The sequence below is a fragment of the Cyprinus carpio genome, chromosome A3 (assembly GCF_018340385.1).
Source record: "Cyprinus carpio isolate SPL01 chromosome A3, ASM1834038v1, whole genome shotgun sequence".
NCBI lineage: Eukaryota > Metazoa > Chordata > Actinopteri > Cypriniformes > Cyprinidae > Cyprinus > Cyprinus carpio.
The window spans coordinates 37,540,485-37,553,524 of NC_056574.1; the positions used below are offsets into that span (position 1 = coordinate 37,540,485).

Sequence of the window (13,040 nt, forward strand, 5' to 3'; positions counted from 1 at the left end):
AACAACAATCTTCGTTCCACAACAACAATCTCCTTCGTCTTCTCCACGTTCAGAGAGAGATTGTTGTCACTGCACCACCCAGACAGGCGACTCACCTCACTCCTGTAGTTTGTCTCATCTTTGTTGCTAATGAGACCCACCACAGTCATGTCATCCGCAAACTTAATAAAGAGGTTGGAGTTGTGTGACGGTGTGCAATCGTGGGTCAACAGAGTGAAGAGGAGGGGGCTCAGCACACATCCTTGGGGGGCCCCAGTGTTCAGTGTGATGGTGCTGGATGTGTTGCTACTGACCCGTACTGCCTGAGGTCTTCCAGTCAGAAAGTCCAACAGCCAGTTGCACAGCGAAGTGTTGAGTCCCAGCTGGACCTGTTTGTAAATGAGTTGTTGAGGTATATTGTGATGAATGCTGAACTGAAGTCTGTGAACAGCATTCTGACATATGATTCCTTTTTGTCTATATGTGTGAGTGCTGAGTGGAGGGCAGTTGCGATGGCATCATCGGTCGAGTGGTTGGACCGATATGCAAACTGGAAGGGGTCCAGGGAGGGCAGACTTGATATGGTGCATGACTAGCCGTTCAAAGCACTTCATGAGGATAGGAGTAAGTGCAACAGGATGGTAGTCATGAAAGCAGGATGGAGACAGCATCTTCGGGACTGGAATGATGGTGGTAGCTTTGAAGCATGTGGGAACAACAGCCTGACTAAGCGAAATGTTGAAAATGTCTGTGAAGACATCAGTGAGTTCCACTGCACAGTCTCTCAGTACACGCCCAGGGATTTTGTCAGGACCCGGAGCTTTGCATGCATTGATCCTGCTGAAGGATCTTCTCACGCTGTCTGGGATCAGTGTCATCACCTGGTCACCAGGAGGAGGTGGAGTCTTCTAAAACAAGAGAAAATGGAAACACTTATGAAAAACATAAAGACAGGTTTGCATTGCAATCTTAACATTAGAAAATACGACACAGCATACAAAAAAACTGAAGTGCTAAAGTTAAACATTTGTAGACATATCTTGAATGACAGCACTACAAACACAACAAAGGGAAAGACTATTGCCTTATATAGTGGTTGTCTTATTGTTTGTGGGCTTTGTGTTAAAAAAAAAAAAAAAAACCTGGCTTTTAACACTTTCGCTAGGTATTTGAGTAAATGAAAACACAATGCTTACATTTCAATGTGAATTCCTCCACAGAACTCTTACCCGCTGTGTTCTTTGAATATAAACACGTCGTCATCTGCGCAAGTGATTCCGGAATATAGTAGGGTGCGAAGTGTCCATCGTGCCGTTGTGACGTATTTGCACTTCAAATGCGCCCTCTGGAGTCACTTGCACTTAAGTTTGGGACACAGCTTAGGAATGGGCCACTGAATCATTGACTCAAATGATTTGTTCAAAAACACAGATTCATTCAGTAATGAGCTCATTCATAACTGTGAATGAGCACAGTGCTGCTCGGAGACGCACAACTGGTCTTACTTTGGCTTCGTTAAAACCTTTTCCTTCCTTAAAAAAACGACAGCATTGTGACTAATATAACACTTAATACTAGCATCTTTTTTATTGAGCTGTTGTATAAAATCAATTCATTTGTGATTGCGCTGACATTCGGGAAAGCAACACTCTTGTTATACTTAGACATTACTTAACTATCATGACATAAATATTTAAAATAAAATTTCTTACAGGGCATTTTTGCCCCCATATCTTGAATTATATTGTATTCTGATAGCCTTCATCCGGCACTGGAAAACACTCATGATGTGTTTTTTTTTTTTTTTGTTTGTTTGTTTTTTGCAAAGTTACAAAATGTCAGCTCGCACATCATTAAAACAACAGTTAGGATATTAGTACATGGTAAATATCACACACTCCTCGCTCATTTACTTCCTCCATGCAAAGCTGTCCAGTGCATCACAGTGTCGTTTAATATTGCACACATTTACCACAGCCTCAAGTTGTGATTAAACATACACTGAACAAAATTATAAACGCAACATTTTTGTTTTTGCCCCATTTTTTATGAGCTGAACTCAAAGATCTAAAAAAATTTCTATGTACACAAAAAGCCTATTTCTCTCAAATACTGTTCACAAATCTGTCTAAATCTGTGTTAGTGAGAGTTTCTCCTTTGCTGAGATAATCCATCCACCTCACAGGTGTGGCATATCAAGATGCTGATTAGACAGCATGATTATTGCACAGGTGTGCCTTAGGCTCGCCACAATAAAAGGCCACTCTAAAATGTGCAGTTTTATCACACAGCACAATGCCACAGATGTCACAAGTTTTGAGGGAGTGTGCAATTGGCATACTGACTGCAGGAATGTCCACCAGAGCTGTTGCCCGTGAATTGAATGTTCATTTCTCTACCATAAGCCGTCTCCAAAGATGTTTCAGAGAATTTGGCAGTACATCCAACTGGCCTCACAACCGCAGACCACATGTGACCACACCAGCCCAGGACCTCCTCACCCAGCATCTTCACCTCCAAGATCATCTGAGACCAGCCACCCAGACACCTGCTGCAACAATTGATTTGCATAACCAAAGAATTTCTGCACAAACTGTCAGAAACCATCTCAGGGAAGCTCATCTGCATGCTCGTTGTGCTCATCGGGGTCTCGACCTGACTGCAGTTCATCATAACCGACTTGAGTGTGTAAATGCTCACATTTGATGGTGTCTGGCACTTTGGAGAGGTTTTCTCTGAATCCCGGTTTTCACTGTACAGGGCAGATGGCAGACAGCGTGTATGGCGTCGTGTGGGTGAGTGGTTTGCTGATGTCAACGTTGTGGATCGATTGGCCCATGGTGGCGGTGAGGTTATGGTATGGGCAGGCGTATGTTATGGATAACGAACACAGGTGCATTTTATTGATAGCATTTTGAATATCAACATGAATAAATTAGCAATTTATTCCACTTTATATTCAAAATAAAATATTGTAGCGAATGCACTTTAATTTTCAATATGATGTTTTATTTATTATTTTATATTATTGTTTAAATCCTCCTGCGGGCCGATTTGGACACCTCTGTGGGCCATGTTCGGCCCACGGGCCTTATGTTTGACACCCCTGCTGTTGGGTCACTGCTGCTGTCTTTTGTTTTTTAGGCTCTTTAAAATCGTATATGTAATTGACTCATTTACTTTCAGGTGAGTTTAATTTAATGGAAAATATGCACTGTGAAATATGCGGTGAAAATATTTGCATTAACTCTTAAGAAATTATCAAGCAAGTTCCTATTATAATAGGAAGTGTTTGCTCAACATTTTTTACACAGTTGACATTTTGAATGCACAGAGATACCATGACAAGATCCTGATGCCCATTGTTGTGCCATTCATCAATGACCGTCACCTCATGTTACAGCTTGATCTGTACACAATTCCTGGAAGCTGAAAACATCCCAGTTCTTGCATGGCCAGCATACTCACCGGACATGTCACCCATTGAGCATGTTTGGGATGCTCTGGATCGGCGTATACGACAGTGTGTTCCAGTTCCTGCCAATATCCAGTAACTTCGCACAGCCATTGAAGAGGAGTGGACCAGCATTCCACAGGATCACAATCAACAACCTGATCAACTCTATGTGAAGGAGATGTGTTGCACTGCGTGAGGCAAATGGGTGGTCACACCAGATACTGACTGCTTTTCTGAACCCCCCATACAGTAAAACTGCACATTTTAGCGTGGCCTTTTAGTGTGGCCAGCCTAAGGCACCAACCTGTTCCAATAATCATGCTGTCATCAGCATCTTCATATGTCACCCCTGAAGGTGGATGGCAAAGAGAAGTGGCTCACTAACCAGATTTAGACAGATTTGTGAACAATATTTGAGAGAAATAGGCCTTTTGTGTACATAAGAAAAAGTCTTAGATCTTTTAGTTCATCATTAAAAAAATGGGGGCAAAACAAAAATGTTATAATCTGTTTTCAGTGTACCTGTCGGCATTGAGATACAAAACCTTTCTTACCATCTCTCCTTAAATAGTGTCCGCCCTGCTACAGCATTCCACAGGCCACAATCAACAACCTGATCAACTCTATGTGAAGGAGATGTGTTGCACTGACAGCTATCATCATATCCTCCTGCTGCTAGAGATTCTGGCGCAGCTTTTAAACGCTCATGTTAGGTGTCCTGACTCCCATAATATCAACATAAATGAGCAATTTTTTCCTCTTTATAATCAAAATAAAATATTGTAGCGAATGCACATTTAATTTTCAAAATTATGTTTTATTTTATATTATTGTTTAAATCCTCCTGCGGGCCGATTTGGACGCCTCTGTGGGCCGTGTTCGGCCCGCGTTGCTTATGTTTGACACCCCTGCTGTAGGGTCACTGCTGCTGTTTTTTGTTTCTTACAACAACAACAAAAACGAGTGAACATCATTTTGTTTCTGGTACAGCCATCCTCTGCTAGGAGACAGCCTTTACCTTCTGCTGACCTCCAAGGAAAACAAGAGCTGGTCAGAGGTCCTAAGCTCCATGTGCAGTCCAGGGTGCATCTCCCAAAAGCATTGTTGGCTAAGGTCCTATAAGTTCCATTGAACTCTATTGGTAATGACGGAACTTGTGACCATAGTTGCTTTTGGAAAACGCACCCCGGGGCATCTGTGTTGAAGCAAGGTCGAGATGTGAAGTATGCATCCTTCAGGTCAATCACTGTAAACCAATCTTGGTGGAACACGTGAAAATTTGCCTCTGCATCAACATGTCGAACGGGAGTTTGTGGAACATTCAAGACCCGACTTCATCTCTGTTGGAGGGACAGGCTCTTTAAAATCTTATGTAATGGAATCATTTACTTTCAGGTGAGTTTAATTTAATGGAAAAAATATGCACTGAAATATGTGATGTGAAAATATTTGCACTAACTCATATCATAACTTGCACTAAATTATCAAGCAAGTTCCTATTATAATAGGAAGTGTTTGCTCAACATCACATTTTTTTATACAGATGTCTTAACTTTCAAAATAAGATTCTTATCTGATTGAGTAATCAGAAAACAGACTGTAGAAATATGGATCAGCTCATCAGAGGCTACATCCACACCTTCTACAGTGACAGCAGAATCATGTTCTCTCTCAGTGTCCTCCTACTTACTTGTAAGTTTCTTTCATCTGATTAAATTGCAAAATCAGATGCACAGTGGACACTATTGTATAGTTGCACATTTAGACATTTGGGTTAAATTTAGGATTGAGAATAGTGTGAATGACTTTAAGATTAGCATTGCACAGGGATTTTAATCATGTATCTTCTGTCGTCTTACAGTGGTGCTTCTGAACTCCAGATTGCTGATATCTGCAGGTATTTCATTTGTCCATGAGCCACATCAACAGTCATCAGTTAAGCAAAGATTACTTGACGGAATTGTCCAGTTTTAAATGTCATAGTTGTTTATTTGGGTGGGTTGTGGTGTGAATGTCACTACTGTATGTTTATATTATTCTTATTAACATTATTAGGTTAGTTCAGGTTATATGTCATGTGGTGCAACTCCCCTAAAACATGATATTTATGAATGAACAATTCCGTATATTTATAATAAGAGTACATTAAACCACCATAAATACAATAAGTACATTTGTAAGAACTTTGCATGTGTTTTGAACTAGTGTTTTTTTTTTTTTCTCAGTATTGGACAGTCTTATATGTAAATCTTTCAGATTTAGTATTTCCCTATCTTGTTTATTGTTTTTATATAAAAATATTTTATGAGCTTATAGTTTGTCAATCACACCTTGACAAATAATATCTTGAAGCTGCACTCTTTAATTTTTCAGAGACTGTAGTTACATGTGATGGCTTTGTCCAGTCTCTCAGTTGTGGTAAGATGTTGTTGTGTCTAATAACTAAAGTTATTTCATTATATAAAGCTTACTATTGTTGTTGTTGTGAACAGTAATCTATTGTGAAATTATTTTTCTTCTGTTCAGATACTGGTGTGATCAGTGTACAATCAGCAACATATGGTCGCACAAGCAGCCAAATTTGCAGCGCTGGACGACCACGAAGTCAAATATCTAATACTTGGTGTTCAAAAAATGTCCCTGTGATCTTTAAACGGTAAAAGGAAATAGATAGAATTATGAGTATGTTGCTGGTTTACTTACATATGTCCTTATCTTTAAACAGGTGTAATGGACTGAGAACGTGTGAGTTTAAAGCTCAAGGACTCGCCAGACCAGATCCATGTTTTGGCACCTACAAGTACTACACTACCAACTACATTTGCATCACAGCAGGTTTGGACTTTTTCTCTCTCTTCCTCCAATTCCAGTTGTTTATCATTTCCTTCACTGTATAACTCTTATATGCACCATCATCTTCCAGAAACAAGTGTGACTTGTGATCGTGGATACGGTTATTTGAAATGTGGTGAGTGATTTTTCCACATCTCTTACTTTGTTTCAAGAAATCCGATCACATGGATTTATTTAAGAAATTCAATTGTTTTATCTCCATGTAGAACATGGTAAGATACAGATAAATACTGCAAACTATGGACGTACAGATAAAACCACCTGCTCTCAAGGACGTCCATCTCAACAGCTCCAAAACACCAACTGCTTTTCACCCAATGCACTGGATTTTGTGTCGAAAAGGTATATAAATTAATTGTTTTAAAGTTCATGATCTTTTTTAAATACGTCTGCAGCAAAACTAAGAAAATGTTTTTAAAATATTCAGAGATCATTCAGAAATAATACTTAATAATGTTCCTATAACACATTTTTGTTTGCTGGGATAAAGATGCAATGATTAATGAAAGTCTTCCTTTTTTGACATGTAAAGCTGCAATGGCCTAGACACTTGTAAGGTGTATGCAAAACGTACGGGCCTTACTGATCCCTGCTTTGGCACATACAAGTACCTTGCAATCTCTTATTCTTGCCTCCATCATAAAATTTGTGAGTATTTGTTTGCTACTCAATTCATTCTGTTATCTTCAGGAAGTGTGTTTAGAATATTGTGATTTAAGAGACTTTTGAAACACATTAGTCAAAGTTTTTTTTTTTTTCTCGCCTGCAAGCAACTCTTGCGAAAAAAAAAAAAAAAAAAAGAGTACACTTTAGCATATTTTTTTTAAGAGTACTTATTGTGGTTATAATATACTTTAAAAGAATATACTGGGAACTTAATGTAATGTTTTTGGACACTTAATTCCATGCTAATTTCAATAAAATGAAAATGTGTATATATTTATTTGAAATTCAATTGGTAGAACTTAAGAGTGCTTTTTTTAACCACTTAAGTAGGATATACTATATGTAAGTACATCACTATATGTAACTGTAATGGTGGGCACCTCTCTCCGACTCATTCCTGCTGTTCATCCTTGTTTTGTCTCTGTCTGCTGCACATGGTGGTTTATTTTCCTGTCAGCTGCTACTGCACGTGGGGGAGCAATCAGTGCTAACTCACAGGGCTGTGTGCTCCACTAATTGCGCACCTGTTACTCGTTTCCCCTTCCTATTTATTCCCGTCGATGGCTTCTCTCTGTGTCACTATGTCATTTGTGTTACAGCTGCCCTTACCGTGTATGTTTTGAGATCCTCTCTGCTTATCATTTTTTGTACTGTGTCCAGGATCCTCAGGCGAGGATTAATTAATCCACTGGATAAAGTGTCTGGACTGGGAGCGCTTGACTGAACTCTTCTGTCATCCTCCCAGCCATCAGTCCAGTTGGTGTGGGCAATGGGAGCCCCGTTTTCTCCAGAATTTTGTGTTGTCTTGTTTTGATGTTATAATCTGAAGTTTCTAATAAACTTCATTCCTTTTTTGGCACAGAACTTGAGTCCTCCTGTTTTTACACAGTGTTTTTTTTTGTTTTGTTTTGTTTTGTTTTTTTGTTTTGTTTTTTTTACAGTAACTGCATAATTAATTCTGTTGTCTTCAAAATATGATTAAAGTTTTGAGGGTTGAAGAACCTGAAATTTGGACAATACAAACAGTGTATTAACATACAAACACCTATTTCCACATCTCACTAAGTGAAGATGCAGGAGTCCTTCTTTCTCCCCTGTCCTTCCTTCACATTTGTTCCTTCTCCACCATTTCCTTCAATTTGCCCATCCTTTCCTTCACTTAGTTCACTCAGAATTGTAAACTGCAAAATATATTGTTCCACATGAATGCCAGTGATACAGTGTTCATTTTGTCAGCTTTTTTTTAAATTTTGTCTGTAGTCTTAGTCCTGTGTCAAATATACTCTTTACTTTTTAACACATTTAGACAACCTTGTCCTGTTTTTGTTTTGTAAAGTTTTAGTTGAAGAAATGTCTGAGAATTAAAGTCTAGTTTGTGCAGACTGCCAAATAAATAACAGTGTCAAGGTCCAGGAAAGTATGAAAAGCATCGTCAGAATAGTCCATCTGACATCAGTGACGAGAATACTTTTTGTACACAAAGAAAACAAAAATAACAACTTTATTCAACAATTCCTCTCCTCTGTTTATCTATTAATCTGCTTAGTTTATTTTTGACAAATCTGAGCAGTACACAGGCAGTGTACACTCTTCTGTATCAGCCGCGCCACAAGGATACATTTTTTTTACGTATATTTACGCTTTGGATAAAAGAAAACAGCACATCAGCGCAGAGCGGCTGACACAGAAGAGCGTAAGCTGCCTGCATACAGCTCAGATTTGTCAAAATGATGCTACGCTGATTTGGAGAGAAACAGAGGAGAGGAATTGTTAAATAAAGTCATTATTTTTGTTTTAATTCGTGTACAAAAAGTATTCTTGTCACTTCATAACGTTACGGTTGAATCACTGATGGCAAATGGACTATTCTGACGATGTCTTTCATACTATTTTGGACCTTGACAGTGTATTTTACTTGGCAGTCTATGGCAGTGCTTCCCAAACCTGTCCTGGAGGCCCCCCTGCCCTGCACATTTTATATGTCTCCCTAATCAGACACACCCAGTTTAGTTCTTGCAGTCTCTACTAATGAGCCAATGAGTGCAAACAGGTGTGTTGGATAAGAGAGACATACAAAAAGTGCAGGGCAGGGGGGCCTCCAGGACAGGTTTGGGAAGCACTGGTCTATGGGACAGTGACAAGCCTCCCGGTTTTCATCCAAAATCTCTTAAATTGTGTTCCGAAGACAAACGAAGCTTTTACGGGTTTGGAATGACATGAGGATAAGTGATTGACAAAATTTTCATTGTGGGGTGGGGTATCCCTTTAAGATGATCAAAGCAAAGATGCAACAGATGGCTTCCATCAGCACCCCCAAAGCTTGCACAGTCCTTTGCCACTTCCTGGATCGACATTTTCACTTGCTAACATTGGGCAGTTTTCATTCATGCTTACAGAGCTCTCGTTCTGCGTCTTCCTCATCTGTGTTTTTGATCAAGAAATTCTGGACTCATTCAGGAGATGCGTAATAGTGCCCCCGAGCATATAATAACCAACTGCAGAACCATTACGTCACAGCAGCGTGAGGACAGCAGCAGGCCAACAGTCTGAGGCCGGAAATGGGCGGAGTCAGTTTGAAAATTCAATTTAAAGTTCGCGGCATAGAATCTTTAAAATATATCAGAGAGTTTTACACACTGGTCTGTTATTGTGGCAACATTTCCACGCCCCGAAACGTGACGCTGAATGAAACGAACTGTGATTGGTTGTTTGACATGTCGCTCAAACGGTCTCATGGGCGGGGCTTGGCTAATGAAAGCTACCATAGATTCCAGACCTTCAGTCTGAAGGTCTGGCTACACGAGACTACATGATGAATAACGGAAAATTCCATGTTTGGTGGGGAAAGAGTTAATAATAATAATTCAATCATGTTTTTTTTTAATCAAGTTTTTGTTTCATTAATTTATATTTTATTATGGTGTAGATGTGAAGGGAAAAGCAGCTGCTCCATATTAGCCTCCAACAGTGTCTTCTCGGATCCATGTGTCGGCACATTCAAGTACCTGAACATCTCATACTCCTGCGGGTCTAAGTGTAAGTGTTATTGTATTGAGAAATTATACTGCATAGTTTTCTTATGTGTTGATTAGTTCTGTTTGTTTTTCTCATGAACTCACACATCAGGCTAGACTGATAAGCTTATATTACTGTTAATGTTTTTGGCAGAGAATGACAGCTGATTTTGTGGATCTGGCCTCTTCAATTCACTCGGCATCTCCTCCACTTTAAATGTGCTAAAACTAAATCTATTTCTTAATTGTTAATGCATCTCAAATTAAATGGTATTTGCCATTTTTCTTCTTGTAAAGGTATGGCAAAAGGGTAATGGTAGAATACTACTATAGAAGTTGCTTTGATTTACAAACCCGATTCCAAAAAAGTTGGGACACTGTACAAATTGTGAGTAAAAAAGGAATGGAATAATTTACAAATCTCATAAAATTATATTTTATTTACAATAGAATATAGATAACATATCAAATGTTGAAAGTGAGACATTTTGAAATGTCATGCCAAATATTGGCTCATTTTGGATTTCATGAGAGCTACACAATCCAAAAAAGTTGGGACAGGTAGCAATAAGAGGCCGGAAAAGTTAAATGTACATATAAGTAACAGCTGAAGGACCAATTTGCAACTTATTAGGTCAATTGGCAACATGATTGGGTATAAAAAGAGCGCTCTCAGAGTGGCAGTGTCTCTCAGAAGTCAAGATGGGCAGAGGATCACCAATTCCCCTAATGCTGCGGCAAAAAATAGTGGAGCAATATCAGAAAGGAGTTTCTCAGAGAAATATTGCAAAGAGTTTGAAGTTATCATCATCTACAGTGCATAATATCATCCAAAGATTCAGAGAATCTTGAACAATCTTTGTGCGTAAGGGTCAAGGCTGGAAAACCATACTGGATGCCTGTGATCTTCGGGCCCTTAGACGGCACTGCATCACATACAGGAATGCTACTGTAATGGAAATCACAACATGGGCTCAGGAATACTTCCAGAAAACATTGTAGGTGAACACAATCCACCGTGCCATTCGCCGTTGCCGGCTAAAACTATATAGGTCAAAAAAGAAGCCATATCTAAACATGAACCAGAAGCGCAGGCGTTTTCTTTGGGCCAAGGCTCATTTAAAATGGACTGTGGCAAAGTGAAAAACTGTTCTGTGGTCAGACGAATCAAAATTTGAAGTTCTTTTTGGAAAACTGGGACGTCATGTCATCCGGACTAAAGATGATAAGGACAGCCCAAGTTGTTATCAGTGCTCAGTTCAGAAGCCTGCATCTCTGATGGTATGGGGTTGCATGAGTGTGTGTGGCATGCACTGTTAAAAATAATACACTATATTTACTTAATAAAATTGTGGCAACAGATTACATGCAATATTATTAATTAAATTTAACACATAAAAATTTGTTAGAATAAATCAAATGAGATGCTTAGAAATTAACCATTCAAAATGAGTCAAAAAGCACAAAAAAATAAGTAAAGTTTAAACAAAACAAAACAAAAAAAAATTCTTTGAGAAAGAAAAACAAAACACTATGCTAATGAATACTATGTTATGCATACCAGGCAAGTAGTTGACCATTAAGAAACACAGCGCAAAAATGTAATTCACAAATTCATGTTTTTGTTGCTTACATGGAGATGATACAGGCATCGTGTTCAAAACCTTATGTTTTCAAGCCCCCAACACAGAGTTATTGAAGACACCTGATGTTAACAAACAGAATCACTGAAGGGGAATAATCTACATTTTGGTTACCATTACGGTGGTCAGTGTTTGCTTTTAAACTTTTAAACAAATTTTTTGGTTGCTATAATTGTGATACAGCAGTTAGACAAGCCAATAAAGAATAAGATCAGGTGGTGTTGTTTGTTTTGACATCATTTGATCTGGGTTTCTGAGTTGGGTGTGTCTTATCAATAACAGGCGTCCTTTGGTTGTACAGTATAAGGTCAGGTATTTTCAGCATAACCAGAGAGATTCTTAGAAGCATTTCTGATCAAAACATAAAAAAAAAAAAGAAAATTTATTTCATTTAGGCACACAGACATCAAGAATCAGGCTGAAAACCTCAACAATGGTGACCATCAAAAAGCATGTTGCACTGCATTCTGGGTGCCACCAATCAAAACTCATTTATGGCTCCCATCATGCTTTGCGGCATGAATAAATTATGAGATGAATTGTCTTAGATTTATTCTTAATATTTTGTTTTATTTTTACTTTTTTATGCAATTTTTAGTAGCTTGTTTTGTGATGCTTACAGTTCATCTGTTAATCTGAATATGCTGTTTGTCACCGTTCTTGAGATTCATATGCTGGTTCTTGATGTCACTGTGTACCTGAAAGAAGGTTTCCCTTCCCCACTACGAATTTTTCTTAATCAGAATTCTTAAACTCTGCATTTTACAGAAAATTTCGGGTCTTCTATTGTTGAATTACAGGGGCTGTTATATTAAATGTTAGGTTAACTCAGAGAACAGGCTCTATTTCTAACACTCAGGATAAACAATGATTATGTAAAAGCATAACCAACACCACCTGAACATCTTTACTTTTAGCATGTCTAGTTGTTATAATTCAGTTACAACGGCCATACAAAATGTAACATTAAACAGTCAAGGGTCAAGAGCCCAACTAAAGCAAACACTGACCACTATAATGGTAACCCTATAAATTTACCCTTTTCTCCTTCAGTGATTCTGTTTGTGAACTTTAGGTGTCTTCAATAACTGTTTTGGGGGACTGAAGACACAAACTTCTGAATATGTTGCCTGTATCATATCTATGTAAGCAACAAAAATGTGAATTTGTAAAAAAGTTGACGTCATGTGCATGCATATAATGTTTTCACAGGGTGTTTCAGGATCGCCAACTACTGGCCTGGCATGTATAACATAGTATTCTTTAGCATAGTGTTTTTTGTTTGTTTGTTTTTCAATGAAATCAATATTTTTGTGTAAATTTTACTTAATTTTTTCATGTTCTTCTACTCATTTTGAATGGTTGCTTGTAAGCATCTAATTTAATTATTTCTAATTAATTCTAATGTGTTCAATTTAATTAATAATA

The 13,040-nt window shown here is 38.3% G+C and overlaps 1 protein-coding gene and 1 pseudogene across 1 annotated transcript; both read left to right on the top strand.

The window, feature by feature from the left end:
* Positions 1-10,221, top strand: part of LOC109108728 — a 57,694-nt pseudogene extending 47,473 nt beyond the window's left edge.
* On the top strand, positions 4,901-7,819 carry LOC109078363 (L-rhamnose-binding lectin CSL2-like). The gene is made up of 9 exons (XM_042731967.1): positions 4,901-5,128; positions 5,298-5,333; positions 5,810-5,854; positions 5,963-6,092; positions 6,162-6,271; positions 6,360-6,404; positions 6,496-6,631; positions 6,822-6,937; positions 7,616-7,819. Coding segments are annotated over exons 1-9 (705 nt in total). The 5' UTR covers positions 4,901-5,043; the 3' UTR covers positions 7,618-7,819.
* Positions 10,222-13,040: the final 2,819 nt, after the last annotated feature.